Source organism: Elephantulus edwardii, unplaced genomic scaffold (genome assembly GCF_000299155.1).
Source record: "Elephantulus edwardii isolate Elephantulus edwardi_28Jun2011 unplaced genomic scaffold, EleEdw1.0 scaffold00121, whole genome shotgun sequence".
NCBI classification, from domain to species: domain Eukaryota; kingdom Metazoa; phylum Chordata; class Mammalia; order Macroscelidea; family Macroscelididae; genus Elephantulus; species Elephantulus edwardii.
This window is the reverse complement of record NW_006399871.1, coordinates 2,240,617-2,259,090: the sequence shown is the minus strand read 5'-3', so window position 1 is coordinate 2,259,090 and position 18,474 is coordinate 2,240,617. Positions and strand designations below refer to the sequence as shown.

Sequence of the window (18,474 nt, the reverse complement as noted above, 5' to 3'; positions counted from 1 at the left end):
TTTCTCGACACTGCTAGCCAGACAGACACTGCTAGCCAGACAGACGGAGGGTGTGTGCTCTGAGTGACTGCTGTTTCCCGTAAGTACAAAGGAGATGGGGCAGAGCTCGGGGGGGCTTGGAAGGCTGTGGGTCCGCTCCACCAGGTGGGCATGTGGGGAGTAGACTCACATGAGGTAGACCCACACCCCCAAATGGAAACCCAGTTGAGTGTGGTCTCTCTGCTCCTTGGGCTAAACCGACTAATCAACTAATCTAACTCACTAATCTGAGGGACTAATCACTCTACAAGAGTATTGATGCTGCCCACCCTACCCCATGCTCCTCCTCAGGCTCAGCAGCAGGTACTAGCCCCACCATGGACTCGCAGGCCCCACCCCAGGGTCCTGTGCAGACGCTCATCTTCATGGACCTGGAGGCCACAGGGCTGCCTTTCTCCCAGCCCAAGGTCACGGAACTGTGCATGCTGGCCATCCACAGATGTGCCCTGGAGAACCCACCCACCCCCCAGGGGCCACCGCCCACAGTGCCTCCGCTGCCCCGAGTTGTGGACAAGCTCTCTCTGTGCGTGGCTCCCGGGAAGGCCTGCAGCCCTGGGGCCAGCAACATCACTGGCCTGAGCACGGCTGTGCTAGCCGCACATGGGCGCCAGCGCTTTGACGCTGACCTGGCCAACCTGCTCCGAGCCTTCCTGCAGCGGCAGCCACAGCCCTGGTGCCTCGTGGCACACAATGGTGACCGCTATGACTTCCCCCTGCTCCAGGCAGAGTTGGCTGCACTGGGCCTTGCTAGTGTTCTGGATGGTGCCTTCTGCATAGACAGCATCGCCGCCCTGAAGGCCCTGGAGCATGCCAGCAGCTCCTCTGAGCCTGGCTCAAGGAAGAGCTACAGCCTGGGAAACATCTACACACGTCTCTACAGGCAGACCCCGCCAGACTCACACACAGCTGAGGGGGACGTCCTGGCCCTGGTCAGCATCTGCCAGTGGAAGCCACAGGCCCTGCTGCAGTGGGTGGATTCTCATGCCAGGCCCTTCGGCACTGTCAAGCCCATGTACAAGGCTGAAGCTCCCACTGGGCCCAGCCCAAGGTCATCAGCTGCCACAGCCACTGCACCCCTGGTCACAGCCCGAGACACCTGTCCCAACCTTGGGAGTAGAAAGGGGCCCCAGAGTCCTTTTCCCATGAAGAGTCATGGAGCCTCATCCACAGAGGGTCTTCTGGCCCCACTGGGCCTGCTGGCCTTCCTGACCTTGGCAGTAGCCACTTTGTACGGGCTAACCCTGGCCATGCCAGCGCAGTAGGCCCAAGAAGGAAAACCTAATAAAGCTTCCTCAATGCCTCTGAGTTATTATTCCCCTCCAGCCCACACATTGCCTTCTGAGCGTGGGGAACATAAAATGTGGCAAGTTTCTTTCTCCCCAGCAGGAAGTCTCAGCTCAATAAAAGTAGGAAGGAACTTGGTCAAAATCACAGAAGATCCAAGGGTTGGGTGGAAATGGATACACCTAATACCCAATCCCAACAGCCAAGGCTATAAAGAAAGAGAGAGGCGTTTCCAAATGTTTGCATTTATTATAAACAAGGGTACAGGCTCCAGAACACTTCTCAGAAACACAGCAGGAGATACAAAGCTAAGACTTTCTGGTGAAACAGAAGGATGAGGACATGAGGTGCTCCTATCTGGGCCCCACCTCACCTTTGGTCCAGATGGCCCCTTGGCCCAGGTGTGAACTGACGCCCAAGGAGCTGAATGTGCTGTGGTGCTGGTATCAGAGGAGCAGGGACAGGAGGCCAGACTACCCCTCTCTGTTGGCCAGTTTCCCCAAAAACTACCCCCTGGAGTTTCAGCCTCACAGTAACTTACATTTTAAACAGAATACGGGGCACAATATTTGGCTAAAAATAAAAATACTGCAGGGAAGAGACCTGAGTCTGTTGTTGAGCAGATGCCACCCTGCCGACTTATGCACAAGCTGGGGACGGAGGGCAGGAAAGCATCTCCACAAGCAGCAAGGACCATGATTGAACACAGTCTGCCGGGTGTCTCGGACGGTACAGGGATAATCCAGACAGACATTGCTGCTCAGATTGGCCTGGCATAGGTGGGCCATGCCAGCACTGGTCCCACTGGTGGCACAGACTTCAGGGGGCCGTGAAACCCCTGCCTAAAGAATCAGAACCCAACTCGGACAGATTCCAATCTTTCCGACTTCCTGCAGCGTGCGTCGTTGGGATCCGAGAACGGCACCTCACACTCTGGGAAGCTGTGGCCTCAAACAGTGGCTGTCAGACATTGGCCAGAGCTAGGGGGCAGATTGCTGGGCACTGCCAAAATCCTTGCCCAAGAATGCTCTGCTATCCTAGTTTGACAAGCCCCATCCGCCCTCCCCAAGGTGTTCTAGAGAAAACAGGAACTCCCCCCTCCCAACCTGTCCTGTCCTTTGAAGTGTGCAGGAGATTACAGAAAGCATAATTTCAAGTTCAAGTGAGGAAAAGGACAAAGAACGTGGTCCCAGCCTACTTTGGCAAGGGTTGCTCCCCACCTCATCAGCATCAGAGGAAGTCGCATGTACATAAGGGGTGCACACACGCATATGCGATGGGGCAGAAAAGAGATGACAGCATGACCATCCATGTACACACACGATGGGACCCAGAGGTAGGCGCCTGCTCACGGGACTGCCTTTGGGGGATCCATGTAGGCTGGATTATAAGGAGGCTGGCTGGCAGGGTAGGGTGCTGCTGCACCTCCTGAAAACAGAGAAGACACATTTTGTCTGTGAGGAGGAAGGGGTGGAGGGCATGTTCACTGATATACTCAGGATGGGTGCCCAGGAAGTAGCAGAGATGAGAGGGCATAGGCGGAATCACACACGGGGCTGCAGTACTCACCAGCAAATGTCTCATGGTAGGCGGGAGGGCCCATGGGCTGGGCAGGGTAGGGTGGTGGGTACTGCGTCGGGTAGGGAGCAGCTGGCATCCCTGGCTGAGGGGGCACAGCGTGGTAGCCCTGGTATGTCGGTCCAGGATAGCTGGGGGGCACACTTGGAGGCTGAGGGTAAGGGGTGTGCACCACGGTGGTAGAAGTGGTTGTGGTTACAACCGCTGTAAAGAGAATCCTGGTCAGGACCCTGCAGCCCTGAGGGCCAGGCTTGCAGCCCCTCCCTCCAGCTCAGCCAAAGCAGGGCCCTGGTCAGCCTCTCCTGCCCGCCCAGGGGTCAACACTGCACACAGGGACTCAGGGTGGGGTAGGTGGGGGTGGGCATGCTTACGGCGGGGTCGGCGGCACATCTTGTACAAACAGCAGCAGGAACAGGTGAAGCAGATGATGATGGTGACAATGGAGAACACAAAGATGGTCAGACCAATGGCCACGGTCGCCCCAAACCTGGTAAAGGGCCAGTCATGACCAGGGGCACTCCGCCCCTCCCCAGGACCGGCAGTCCACGACTAGTCCATTCCCGGGGCATTGCACTTGCAGGAAGAGACTGAGTAACAGGCATGGTGACATCCATGACAAAACTTACATCTCATTTTCGCTTGTTTCCTCGTGTGTAAAATAAAGGGCAAGGCATGCAGGGACCATGGTCCTGAGGGCAGGCTGCCACTGGAGTGCCTGTGACAGCTGTCGCTCTCTTCAAGTCTGTGCCCAGCACTCTGCTGGGTGTCTACACACACTGCTGGCATAACCAACACGGATCCCCAGCAGGTGAGAACATGCAGCTGCTGAGGTGTTGATATGGAGACACTGAAGAAGCACCTAGCCCCGTGGCCTGAGCTGAGACCCCAGCAAGCACCGAGGCTGCATGGGAGGCCACCCTTTGAGAAAGCTGGGCTGAGCTTTGGACATTCAGAGACACTCACTTGGAAAGGCAGCGTTTCTCACTCCACCCACGCTATACAGTGAGGTCACGTTTCATTCTAATAAAAGTTCCCTGTTGAGGAACTGCCATCAAGCACTGAAGATGCATGCTTTGTCAGCTCACGTACAACCACCTCCTAAGTGGGACACGCTTGCCCAGACCAGGGCCACCCATCAGAGCCTCAGCAGAGCCCGCCCACAGCCTACAGGCCAGACTTCACACTCCAGACTCAAAAGTGTCAAGCCATAGTCTAAATGGGATCCAGTGACTGCTGTGAGGCCAAGGACAGGCCTCAGGGGGCAGAGAGGTGCCTTATTATCCAACCCAGGCAGATTCTCACCTGCTCCCTCGCCCCACAAACTCCAAGACCCTCCTCTATAGACACACACTGAAGGATAGGATACCAGTCTCTCTTTCTCAAATCTCTCTCCCCACAGCCACCTGCCTCCCTCTCTTTCTCTCTCTCTCTCTCTCTCTCTCACACACACACACACACACACACACACACCCAAGCTCACCCAAGCTCACCCCATGTTAACTTCTGCTTTCAACCAGGATCTTCCAGCATTCTTTTCATCATGGGCCACTGATCTCGATCTCTATCTCCTCCCCTTTCAGGAAAAGGAAAATCAACCTTCTAGGGCCTCCTCCAAATCCCTGACGTCATAGCAGAAAGGCTAGACACATGTAGCATGAGCCACCACCCTCTTAAAGGCACAGCAAGCCTCAAGCTCCAACTAGGACCCAGCAATGCCAGAAGCCAAGACTCCAGGAAGGAAGGAGGGGTGTGGGATGTGGAGGCGGGCGGCACTGCTCTCTGGCTACCTTCCCAGAGCTGGCCCAACAGCCTCATCAGGCCAGGACTGGCCTCTGAGTTGCAGCCTGCCAACCCACTGTCCAGGACCACTAGAAGGTCAGAGGGTCAACCTAGCCTAGGTCAGCCTGAGCCACACCTATGTTCCCCCACTGCTCACCTTGCTAGTCCTGTTCCATTAGCCAGCCTGTCACCTCCAATCTTCTCCCACAAACACACTTTTCAGTCACTAACTGATCTTCTCAATTTGATGCTACTGCCTCCCAACATCCCCAGCCCATGAAACTTGAAGTTACCTCCAAGCAGAAGCCTTGGTTACTGGTTAAAAACACATGTGTGTTCCTCTTTCTGTACTTTCTATAAAAACGTCAACAGTTCACAGCAAAATGAAAAGTAGGAAGCTGGGCCTTGCTTCACCATATAGTAAAATTTATAAGGTAAAATGTAGTCTTTAATCAAACAATAAATGAGAGGAAAAAGAAATTCTTCACCAGATCTACAAGGTCTTCAAATCACATCACCTTTCCTTCCAGCTTCTGAAAGTGAGTATTTTGCCCTGCCTCAGGGCCTTTGCACAAGCTTTCACTTGGTTAGCGCTTCTCAGCCCTGTTCCTCCTAACTACTCAGACCACTCATTCTCAGACCACAGCACCAATCACCACTTCCTCTGGGACACCCTCTTGACAACACACATGAAGAATGTGGCTTCCTTACAGAATCAAATTCCTTTCTCCCTCAATGTATAAACAACTTTCTTTGTGTGAGTCTTTGATTAGTGGGCATCTCTCCTCTGGACCATCACTGCAATCTCCAGCCTCTGGCATCAAGGAAGTGCTAAAGAATGGATAAATGAATACACTGACTCAGGGATCCTCTTAGGTAGCACTCAGTAGCCCATCCAAGCACAATGTGCTCAGAACACACCACAGTTGAACAGTGGTCTCAGAGTGTTGCAAGGGCACATGGCCACCAGAGGCCACAGTACGAACAGAACCACCCTCCTAGCGACCAGGGCTGAGGAAGAAAAGGGGCCTCCCAAGGCTGGAGGCATCTGTCACATCAAGCAAACCAGAAGGTGGGGTCAGGCTGAAGAGAGGGGACACTGATCACGGAAGAAGGCAGGGCAAGATTCACTGGCAAGAGTCTGAGCTGGGAGAAACAAGCCAGCTGCAGCCACAGATAAAAGCCAATACACTATCATCCCCGAGGGAGAGCACTGAGGGCCAGGATCCAAGAACCAGGAAAGGGGAGCACAGGGCAGAGCTGAGGCTGGCCTGTGTCCCTGTTCAGGATTCCCAGGGCTGTCACAATAGTTATCTTTACCAAGAAGATGACTCTGTGTGGACAAACAACAGCGTCCATCACTGAGGGGAGCAGTGCATGATGTCCAGCCAAGTGGGCATCTCCTTCGGGCCTGGACATGTGACCATTTGAAGGAGTTCACAGGTGATGTCAATGAAGATCTCAGCCCTCTACCCTCCCAGCACCTCCTAAACATTTATACACAAGTCCTGGGCTGGGCGCTGGGGGATCAGAAAATAGAGGAGGGGAAAGAAGGGGTAGGACGGAAGAAGGGAGTGGTGAGGAGACAGCACTGATCTGGTCATGTCCACTTTCCACTGAGTGGGTTAAATAGCATGATAGTAATCTCAATCCACAAACTCAACACAGACTGTGGCACCATCAGTTGTTCCAACAGCATTGCCCATCATCCCACCCCTCACCACAACCATTTCCCCATCACCATAAGCACCACTGCCCCATCACTTTGTTTCTGCCTCTGTCACCCCATCACATCACCCCTATGGCCCCTGCGACCCCTACCACCACTACCACCACCACCACCATCATTCCTCACATCACCACTGTTAGCCCAACACCCACTGTTCATCATCAATGCCCCATCACCTTTGTCCGTCTATCACCTGCTGCCCATCCTATCACTTAGATCACTATGGATTGCTACCCTGGACACTTCAACTGCAGTCACCACCATCACTGTTACCCCAATACATGGCAGGAGACATATGGAGAAAGCTCCCCAACATAAGGATCAAGGGTCTTAGTGGTCAAACACGGTAACATTCTAAGACCCCATATCAACAACCAACTCTACACCACCCCACACTTGATGCCCTGGTTATCTCTGCCAGAAAGATGTGACCAGCCTCCAGGCATTCTTTACCCTGGCATGGGGTCGTCGTAGTCCATCCTCAGCGACGAACTTAACTGCTGAATATCCTGGAGGAGTTGATCCACACTGCAAAAAGGGAAATTCATGATGAGCACATTCAAGTCCCACCAAGCACATAAGAAAAACAGCAAGCACTCCCTTAACGCACACAGAAAACATGCACAAAAGTAGACCTTCTGCTGGGCCACACAGATGTGGGGACCTGAGAACGGAGACTCGGAGCAACATATCACACCATACTGCCACAAAGTGAAAGAACTAAAAACTGGACAGTGCTCTGCTAACGATCAATACCAAATTAATAATTTAAGCAATTCTACTGAGGAATCCTGACCAAAAGGGGGGGGAAATGTAAAACAAAATTTCAAATTCTCATGGATTCCTGACTTTTTGAAGTCTTCCATGAAGTCTTCTAATAGCTAAAAAAGAATAGCTTAGCTACTAAAGTTAATAAAAACTCTAGCAGTAGTTCGAATCCAACAGGAAGCTCTGTGGGATAAAGATGGGCAATCTCCTCTTATGTGATTGACAGCCTCAGAAACCTGCTGGCAGGTCAGCTATGAGACCATCTCAACTCAGTGGCTGTATGTTTGGGGACTTCTGATGGCACAGAACCTCTAGGGCTGTGCTGCTCACTCACCCAAAAGCCACTTAATGGAAAGTCAGTTTTGAGTCAGTTCTGACTTGACGGTAATGAGAATAAGATTACTATCCCCTGAAGTAATCAAGAATGTCTTCCTTGAGCATTATGGGATCAAACTGACAACAGCAACTCAAAAGATTAGATGAGAAACTTAAGGGCAATGAGTTTATATTAATAGGAATGAGAATGGTCAAACAAGTCAAATTTAATCAGTGTCACTGAACTGTCCATGTGGAAACTACTGTGTCTATTTTGTTGTATATATTCTCAGTTACAATGTCATGGATAGAATTGTATCCTCACAAAAAAAACATATGTATCAGTTTGGCTGAGCCATGCTCCTCAGTGCTTTGACAGGTATGTAACGATGTTATGCAGCAGTTAAATAATGATCCCATATACACCAATCAGTTTCAAGTCCTGTGCTGGGAACCTCAGATACAGCGAAAGACTGATGCCAACAAACACGGCCTCCCTATGGAGTGCTGGGCCTAGAGATGCTAAAAGGAGCTAAGAAAACAGTGAACCAACAAAGAAAGAAAGCCTTCCATCAGAGGCAACACCTTAAATGCAGACTCCCAGCCTCCTAGAGAGAAAACAAATTTATTTGTTAAGCCCACCCACTCGTGTTTCTGCTACAGCAGCACTAGACAGCTAACAAAAATTATTTTTTTCAAAAAAGGAAGTTGTTATGTGCCATCGAGTCTCTTGCGACTCATAGCGACCCTATGTATACCAGCCCTAAACCCTGCTCTAGCCTGTGCCAATCTCACCGTCTCTGACACACCTACTCCCATTACCCCAGTGACTGAATCAATCCATCTCATCGAGGGTCTTCCTCTCCTGCGCTGTCCCTCCACCCTCCCAAGCATGACATCCCTCTCCAAGAATTGGCAGCACATGAAAACACTACATGGAAAAAGAATATTTTGACACACATCTGGACTAGTTTGTAGAGGGAAATTTAGAACATTAAATAATTTTAATACATATCGTTAGTAGGGATGACAGAAGGACAACTGATGCCTTTGAACTATGGTGCTAGAGAAGAGTATTGAAAAATACCACAGATTTCTAGGAGAACAAACAGGTTCAACCTAGAGAGGGTAAAATGAGGCTGCTCCTTGGAGGCAAGGATTCTGAGGCTCCATCTGACATATTTGGGGCATGTTACAAGGAGGGACCAGTCCTTGAAGAGGGACATAATGCTTGAAGAGTGGAGGGACTGTGCAAGAGAGGGAGACCCTTGATGAGCTGGACTGATTCAGTGACTGGGGTAATGGGGGTAAGTATGTCAGAGACAATAAGGTTGGCACAGGATTGAGCAGGGTTAAAGCTACTCTACACAGGGTCACTATCACAAATGACTCGACAGCACATAACAATACAGTTAGATAAACGCATTCGGAAAGAAGGATGCCTAAAAAGAAATGCAATCATGTTAAGCTCAAAAGGATGGAAATAAGTCACAGAACAAACCCAGAAAACAAACAAGAAATATAAGAGAAAACAAGAGTCACACATGCACAAAAACCAGTCACACACACACACACACACAAAACAGTAAGAAAACTCTAGCTGGAAACTATTTTAACAAAACTAATGTTACAGGGGAGCTCTGGTGGCCTAGTGGCAAGGAGCTGCAACTACAATCCCAGAGGCGCACAGTTCGAATCCACCAGATGTTCTGCCGGGGAAGGAGGGACAATCTCCTCCTGTACCAGTCAGATCTGATTTGACAGTACATGCACACAAAAATAATAAAATTTAAAAAAAATTATCCCACATTTGAGGGGAAAAAAAAAACTAATGTTACGAAAAGGAAAATGACTGGGTAGCCTCTGACATGGGGCAAAGGTGGGGCTGTAGTGAGACCAAAGAGCTCAGAAATGTCTTGTTGATTCGTGTTCGTGACAAGCCGCCCTTCCCCACACTCAGATTTATTGTCTCATTGTCACTTATGTATTTCTCACAGAGTAAATTTCTTGCACAGACTCAAAGGGGGGGGGGAGTTTTTATTTAAAAAAAATAAAGGGAACTGATACAAAGTGAAAAAAGGGGAAATGACTATAGGAATAATTTTGTTTGCATTTTTAGTTGAATAAAGTAACCACAGAAGTCAGTTGTGAAGTAAGTGGAGGAAACAGAAAACAGACTAGTATCAAAGTCTAAGGAATTAATTGTGCAAAATATCTTACCGATTTTAACTCACTCCTAACATTCAGACGGAACTGACTCACAGCTGACCTTCCACTGCATTTCCATGGCTGTAAAATTGCATGACAGGAGACTGCCCAAGCTTGCTGGAGAACTAGGGTGAGAGAGATGCCTTAATTGGCAGGACTAAGAGAGATTTCTAACATTGGCCTGAAGCTGGAAGGCTGAAGGGTCTATGAGCATGTTTCAGAAGCTGTCCTGAGAGGCTGACATCTTGATGCCAATGTGAATTGTAACCTGTTAACTTCTCTACTAAACTATGATTGTGAGGATGTTTCAATGTGGTCTGAGTAGCTACTGCAACAGATTTCAGACCCAGCAGAACAGTGGGATTGGTGCTAGAATTAGTAGAAAGAGATGCAGGAGAAGTGGGTGAGGGAGGCTGTGTATATGACCTCTTGGGAATTGGTTTTGTGTTATGGATGCTATTGATGAGGACAGTTCCTCCCTGTGGAGTTAGTGAAGGCCAGATATTGATGTCACCACTCTGCCTTCAGTCTTTTTTTACAATACCCACGTATTCAGTACACTTTGAAAGTACACAAAAAAGGACAAAAAATACAGAAGAAATTGAGGAGCAACAAGGGTGTACAATTTACAAATTCTAAAACAGAAAACAAGACAACCAGACAGAAAAAAAAAATATTTAAAGAGGTCACAGCTGTACAGTTTCTAAAATGAAAGAAAAAACAGTGATTCAACAAGTGGGACTCAAGAAGCCAAAGGGGCATAAACATACAGAAAACTATATTTGGCCCCTTGACAGAAAAAGTGCTGAAAAAGAAACAGAGGAAAAATTTTAAAAAGTAGCCAAGGGAAGACATTACTTTTAAAATCTCTGCTACCACTGAGTCAACTCTGCTCAGAGTAAGTCTCCAGAACACACTAGCTCTGCTCCAGTTTCTAAGGCTGCAAACAACCTCCCTCTTCGTCCTGAATAGCGGCTACCAGGTTTGAATCACCAACCCTGTGGCAGGCCGACCACAGCACTCTCGGAGCCTCCGTTACTTTCAAACAAAAGTAACACTATCATTTGATTTCTCAAGCCAACAAATGAATGAAAGTCTCAAAGTGATAAAAGAGTTAATAAATGCCTAGCTAGAAATCTATAACCGGGGGGGGGGGGGGAATGGTTTTAAAAATAAATTTTATTTACACCAAAATTTAAGACAAAAACAGGAAAGACATTTTCAAAAACAAAAACTGAAACCAGCAGATCTGCATTAAAGATAAATGAAGAAACTGAGATTCAGGAAGTAGTAACAACCAGCAGAGAAGGTAAACATGTTTATAATTTAAAAAAAAAAAAATCAGAACCCAGAACTATTCCCTCTCAAAAATAAAACACTGTTCTTTGGGGTTTAAATAGATTTGCCAGTGATAAAAGGGACAACACATAATTTTAAAAGAATATATAAAATGGGCTTAATAGCATAAAACTTCACAGAGCAAAACTAACAGAACTAAAAGGAAAAATGTTGTATACTGTTATATACTACAGAGTAAAAACTGATCCTTAGCTGACCCTTCAATGGGTTTAATCGCAAGGGAGGAGAATGTTCACCCTTCTCCCGCAGAGAAGCTGGTGGTGGCCTTGAACCAGGTGCCTTCAAGATTACAGTGCAGCTTCTTGCCACTAGGCCACCAGAGTAGTGTGTGCACAGTCTCTCAGTTCAACTGCAACAATGGGTCTGAGCATTGTGGAGCTCATGAGGATGATTCATGGAGGGCAAAGTTTCAATCTGTTGTTCACAGGGTTGCTATGAGTTACACTTGACTCTGTGACATCCGACAACAATAATCTGTCAGCACTTGACAGAACAAGTACTCAATCAAATAACAAGGACAGAGAAGACCTACAACATTATTAACCTGCTTGATCTACTGGACATTTATAAAACACAACACTCAATGTTCCTGGATGCCAAAACAGTTTGCACTTGGCTAGTAACCAAAACATTGATGGTTCAAACCTACCTAGAGGCACTATGAAAGACAGACTGTCTGCTTCTAAAAAGATGAAAACCAAGAATACTCTATGAAGAAGTTCACCTCTGTAACATTAAGTCTCTCCTAAGTCACAAACCAAAACCAAAGACAATAATAATGTTACATTCAACAACTGCAGAATATATATCCTTCCAAGTGCACCCCTCTGCTCCCACCCTTCCCCAGTAATTTTTAATTGCAAGTTTAAAACTTAGCTGATTTCTTTCTTTCCATCTCTCATCCTCAACTCTTTTTCTATGTAGCATATGGTTCCCTCACTGGGAAGAACGCCCAGTTATAGGCCAAATCCTCATTTCCATTTCTCCACAACTAGCCAACCCTTAGAACAAGTCTGGCCCAATCAAGGCCACGACAGCTTACTGGCCAGCAACAAGCAACTCAAAATCTACCTGTTTTCTTAAGCTGCAGCTTGTGCAGCCTATGCCATGTGACTAACCCAAGAGCCTGCCTAAGCTCTTTACTGGTCAGGCGGTACCTTACAAAATAGACTAAATTATCCCTCTCTGTCTTATCCTCCTCTCCTCTACTTTCCTACTGGTCCCAAAAGCTTAAGGCCATTTGCCATTTAAATCCTTCATCATCCAACACTGGCTTCAACATCACCGCCTAAAGCCATCCCTCTGCCTAAAGCTAGCCTCAACTGCAAAATTTTTAATAAACCTTCTACCACCATCTTCTAAGCAAGTGCCCAAGAACATGTGAAAATGATGCTCGTCCTTCAGACCTTACAGGAAACCAATGTCTGCTCCCCAACATCACCTCAATTCAGCAGGAAGTAGCTAGAGATAACTTTGCCCCTAATCATCATATCCATTTAGGGTCTGAAATGAAGAAGAATGTAGCAGTTGGTCCCAGGACTGATCACTCCTAGAGAAACCTGGTAACATCTAAGGTGGCCAGGCTCTGGGCCTGATCAGGAAAGCCCAAACCCAAGTTAATTAACAGCCCCAAATTCCATGAAAAAATACCAAGTTCCTTAGTGTCCCTGAAACCCCCCAAAAAGAAACCATCCTTGACTGCCCTTGAGCAAAATATCATCTTCCCTAGTCATTCCTAACCTCTTCCACTGAGGGGCACTTGGAGTCCCTCTCAGACCACACAATAAAGGTCTATTTGTTTCTTGGAGGGGAAAAAACCCTGAGCTGAGTACTCAGCTTTTGAAGTTGGCCCAGTGATTAAAGTTACAAGCTGGAAGGATGGGAGGAAAAAAAAAAAAGGAAGATATATGTATAGAATGTAACTGTAAATTCCAGTTATTGAGCACAGGGTGATTAAGAATATCATTTTTACAGCATTAACATGAAAACAGAAGAGGTACTGGAAAAGGGATTTTTTGTATGCTACTAAAGTTAAGCTGCTATCAATTTAAACCAGGTTGTTAGAATACTGCATGTATACCTCATGGAAATCTATAAGGAAAAAAAAATTAATATACAAAAAAGGAAAGAAAATGGGTGTCAAAATGGCTCACGAGAAAAAAAACTAAGCACAAATGATGACAGTATTAAAAGAAATGAGGGACAAAAAGAGACATTAAAAAAACTCGGAACCAAACCCCCATCATCAAAGTCAATTCTGATTCATGGAGATCTTGCAGGACAGATCAGAACTGCTCACAGAAGCAGACTGCACCATCTTTCTCCCACAGCGCAGCTACTAGGGTTAAACTGTCAATATGTTGGTTAGCAGTTGAGTGCTTTAACAATTGTGCTACCAGGGTTCCTTAACCAAAAGTACAAGATATACTAAAAAAAAATTATTCTAATAGCGAAATGGCAGAACTAAGTCCTTTATCTTAAATACAAATTTATTAAACTCTCCAATCAGAAGGCAGATGGTGGCAGAACTGGAAAAAAAATAATGCAAAATAATAATAATAATACACCTATATACTGTCTATACAAGTGACCCAAAGGTTTTACTTGAAAGTAAAAGATCTATTACATATTCCATGTAAATAGTAACCTAAAGAATGCTGGGAAATGATTTTTCTATCAGACAAAGGAGACTTTAAGGCAAAATTTGTTACAAGACACAAAGAAGGGCCTTATGTAATGATAAAACGGTCAATTAATCAGGAAGATATTACAATTATAAGTATACACACATTTAACACCAGGGCCTCCAAATATATGGAGAAAAGAGGGAGAAGATTAAAAGGAAAATTACCAAGTTGTACAGTAATAGTTGGAGACTACAATGCAATACTTTCAGTAATGGACATAATATCTAGAAAGATCAACCAACCAAACCAAAAAATGAACAAAACACTTGAGTAGACATTTTACCAAAGAAGATACACAAATCGTCAGTAAGTCATGAAAATATGAATGTCATCAATAGTCATTCTCACTCACTGCCATACAGTTGGAACCTACACAGACCTAGCCCTCCAGCGGGTTTACAGGGGCAGTAAATTGCATAGAAGATTGACCATCCTTTTCTAGCGGAACAGTTTGTGGCTTTGGGATTGCAAAGCAGCTTTTTACCATACGATATGAATAAGACAGTTGTTGTTGTTGTGTACTGTCAAGTTGGAACTGACCCATCGCTGACTCTCCAGCGAGTTTTTCAGATGCAGTTCATCACTCACAAGGAGACTGTCCATGCGTCCCCCGTGGAAGCGCTGGTGGGTTTGAACTGCGTGTCTACGTGATTGCAGCGCAGCTTCTACCACTAGGCTACCAGAGCTCCCTACCACTGGTAGCCTAGTGGTAAGGAATTATGCTGCCAACACAGAGCTGCATGGTTTGAATCCACCAGGTGCTCCTTGGAAGAACTAAGGGCAATTTCCTCTACTGTTATTTACTGCCTTTGAAATTCAATGGAGGATCAACTATGGTTTGATTCTGACTTGACAGTGCTCAGTAAGAACAATCTTAACAAGGCAGATGGCAAGCAGATCTTTAGCAAAGATAAAACTGTCTTATTTGATTAAGTACGTGTCTCCTCCCGGGTGTGGCCTGCCTAGTAGTTATGTCTGCAAAAGTTAGAGAACCTTTAATTGGATCTACACCTGGCTTTCATTTTCGATGAACAGGATCACTGATTGTACAGAATTCAATCATCCAATCTCCAGCCTCATTTCTGTCACCAAGGTTTGTAATGCATTTTTTTCAAACATTTTTTAACAAAGAGAGAGAGAGAGAGAGTGTGTGTGTGTGTGTGTGTGTGTGTGTACACCGTCGAATCTGATCCGACTGGCACAGGAATAGATTGCCCCTCTCCAGTAGGGCATCTGGTGCATTTGAACCATGCACCAGCACAGCTTCTTGCCACCAGGCCACCAGACCTCCCTTTCATAAGGAATTTTTACTGCATATTTAATTTCAGACTGCAAAAGTTGATGTAATTCCCCAATTTCCTCATACTTGGCTCTAGTTATTGTGCATACATTTGAATAACAGTTGTATTAACAGTTCTTCCTTGTATGCATATGGATAGTATTCTAACACTCACTGAATCACACTTAAGGATAGATTGTGAAACGGTCTTTTTGAAGTAAATGCAACAATGCAACAACATTCTTCCTCCATTTTTCATTCTCAGTTTAAGAGATCAGATGACTATTTGATTCAAAGTGGTCAAAACCATCCTTTACCAGTTCAAGTACGATTCAAGCCACCATCCTTTCAATCACTTGCTTTGCATCTGAAAGTTGGACAATGAATACGGATGACACTGATACCTTTGAGCTGTGGTGATGAAGAAGAGTACTGAATACCCATGAAGTGCACAAAGAACAAACATGTGTTATACAAAGAGCCACCACAAGGCTACCAAAGCTTTGTCTCACATACGTGGGCATGTTATTAAAAGGGGCCAGTTATTGAAAAAGACCATCACGCTTGGAATGAGAGAGGGTCAGTGAAAAAGAGGAAGACTCTCAATAAGATGGACTGACACTGACTATAATAACGGGCTCCAGAATACCAGGGATGATGAATACTGCAAGGTTCAGATCTGTTGTTAATAGAGTCACATTGTGTTAGTCAACTCAATGGGGCATCTAACAACACCAAAACGGCCAGCTATGGCTCATGGTCTCCAGACATGAACCAGTGGCCTACTGGACTGTACTTGTTAACTTTGGACTAGACAGTATGCCACCCTGCTTCCCAACACTGACCTTGGCATGCCTCTGCAGCCAGCAGCCAGGAGTTTACAAAGCCAATCAACTATGATCCTGCTTGTCAACAATGACTTGGAATGTGTCAGCCTCTGAAGCTGGTAGCCTACACCACCAGCTGCTAGAAACCCTGCCTGTTTGCTAAGGACTTGAACTCTGCCTTCCCAAATCCTTCTATCTTGCAGTCTGAGCTACTGACCAGGGACTTTCCTCTGCAAACATGTGAGCCATTTCCTTAAAATAAATCTTTCCCTTTCCCTCTGTCTCTGTGTATATAGACATATATAGATATATAGATAAGCAACACTGTTTTTGCTTTTCTAAAGAACCAGCCAGAGACCCCCTCGGAGGCAAGATGATAAAGCTTTGCCTCACATACTCTGGGCACATTGTAAGGAGGAGGTATTATTCCTTGGAGACGGAAATCATACTTAGAAAGGCGGAGGGTTAGTGAAAGAAAGATCCTCAACAAGATGGATTGACGCAGTGACTGCTATAATTGGACTTGAGTATGTCAGAGACGATGAAGATGGAACAAGACAGGACAAGGTTCAGATCTGTTGTTCAAAGGGTTGTTACTAGACTCGGTGGCACCTAACAATAAGCACTAACCTGCATTACGGCCTGTTAACTTCCCTATTATACCTGGTAATTGTGAGTCTGATTCTTTGTAGTCTGCACAGCTATTGCAACGGATTTCAGACCCAGGAGAGCAGTTATGACTGGTGTTAGAATTAGCAGAAGTAGGTGCGGCAAAATGGGGGCCATATCTGACCTTACAGGAATTAGTTTTAGGCTACGGTTGTACTGAGGGGGACAAGTGTCCCTTTATGAAGTTAGCCAAGGTCAGACTTGGCTGTCCCCACAATGCCCTTGCTCAACAGCAATGAATATGAGTGAGCTTCCTAAACTGTGAGAAAGTAATTTGTCTGTTTAAACCACCCACCTAAGTGAGAGTTTAGGAACGTCAAGAAAGTCAATAGTTAAAAGAGGGGAAACCTATCAGCAGGGTGACCATTTGCCCTTTGCCGGGGCACTTCGAGTCCATGCCTGGTTTCTGGTGAATTAGACCCTCTTCTACTTTTGGAAATGCCTTAGCCTGGATGGTACACAGGCACCAAACATATCAGGAAACAATATTCTTTGGTCTGTTTGCAAGCCCTGGAGAGCTTGAATTCCTGGGACCAGGCCAAGCCAGGCTCCTTCACTGACGAGGGGAGGGGAGTGAGTAGTTCACCTCAAAGCAGCAGGCAGGAAGCAGTTCCTTTAGGGGTCAAGACATTGCATCTTTAGGATCTATGGTAATCAGGACAGCAGATGAACAGCTTCAGGAAAGAGGGCCAGTGCCAGCCACCCTGATGTGTCAGGATTAGGTTACCCCATGTTCAAGAAGTGAACCCCTCCCTGATGCCAGCACTCTTTCTATATGTATGTATGTATTTTCCCTGTATAATATTTTATAAAAGAGTTCTCTAAAAAAAAAACAACAAAAAACTACCCACCTGTGGAATTTGTTACAGAAGCCCTAAATAAGGATATTGAGTTAATGGTAATGAAAAAAAAAATCTGAAAACAATGACTGTTGTACTATTGTGGTAAAAGCAATATCACTGAACTATATACATAAAAATGCAATGGAAAATGTTTTGTTAGGTATATTTTATCACAACAAAACTAAAAAAGATTTAAATAAAGCATACTGCAACCACAGAATACTAAAGTTGTTACTGAGTCGAGCATGACTCATAGCGACCCTATGAACAAAAGGCCTGAAGCCCCTCTACTACTACAGACATTTATCAAAGTTCATAGTTTCTGAAGGCATGTTGTTTCGGAAGTGGATGCCACTAAAGAAAATGAAAAAATTCTTAGGGTGAAAAAAATGAATTTCTTTTAAATAAAGAAAAATTGAGAATAACTGATTCCTGAACAGAAATAATAAAATGGAACTTACAATATGCTAACAGAAATAACCATTAAGCTAGGTTCTATCTTAAAACAAAACATTCTTTGAAGATGACGTTAATGCAATTCACAGAATAAAAATAGTAAAACCATCTGGTCATCCCTATATGAAGAAATGTATTTGACAAAACTTTACATCCCTCATGGCTATTTTGCTATTAACACGGCCTGGCTGAAGAGCTTCTCTTCTCTCACCCCTCCTAAGGACAGTTTCTGGGAGGTGGGCCCTACTGCTGAGTGCAGAACTGCCCTCCCTGCTCCACTCCTTCCCACTGGCTGGGGCACTGTGTCAAGTTGCCATGTGGGTCCTGCCTCTTTCACTGCCCCTGTATCTGCCTAGATTCTGAGCCAAAGGGTCCTGCAGCTTAAAACTGCTGTGGGTTGGTGCAGTAGAGTCAAATATTTGATGTGCCCTTTTCTACCCATGGAACTCCCACAACAAGCAAATATGGAGTGTCAGTTGCTTGCTAACAATATAAATTAAGTCAGTGATACCTTTAGGGTGCGTCCATGCAAACAAGACATAGAAAATGCTAATGGACAGTTTTGCCATCCCATCTGCTTTCAACTGAGCCACAGTAGAGGCATAAAATGGGAGATCTCGTTACCATCAAGAAGAGGATCCTCTGACCTGAGATC

At 45.9% G+C, this 18,474-nt stretch overlaps 2 protein-coding genes across 2 annotated transcripts in view; one reads left to right on the top strand and one right to left on the bottom strand.

The window, feature by feature from the left end:
* The first annotated feature begins 314 nt into the window (after positions 1-314).
* On the top strand, positions 315-1,301 carry TREX1 (three prime repair exonuclease 1). Its single transcript, XM_006893023.1, has one exon. The coding sequence runs from the start codon at positions 357-359 to the stop codon at positions 1,299-1,301; it is 945 nt and encodes a 314-aa protein (XP_006893085.1). The 5' UTR covers positions 315-356.
* Positions 1,302-2,671: 1,370 nt separating this feature from the next.
* Positions 2,672-18,474, bottom strand: part of SHISA5 (shisa family member 5) — a 17,294-nt gene continuing 1,491 nt past the window's right edge. The window contains exons 2-5 of the mRNA XM_006893022.1: positions 6,863-6,937; positions 3,273-3,388; positions 2,893-3,105; positions 2,672-2,751 (exon numbers count right to left, since the gene is read on the bottom strand). Of these exons, the coding sequence (XP_006893084.1) occupies positions 2,672-2,751; positions 2,893-3,105; positions 3,273-3,388; positions 6,863-6,937 (484 nt within the window). The remainder of the gene's footprint in view (positions 2,752-2,892; positions 3,106-3,272; positions 3,389-6,862; positions 6,938-18,474) is intronic.

Excerpts from the sequence above, each read along its gene's own strand:
- TREX1 (XM_006893023.1), top strand. The coding sequence starts at position 357 with ATGGACTCGCAGGCCCCACCCCAGGGTCCTGTGCAGACGCTCATCTTC.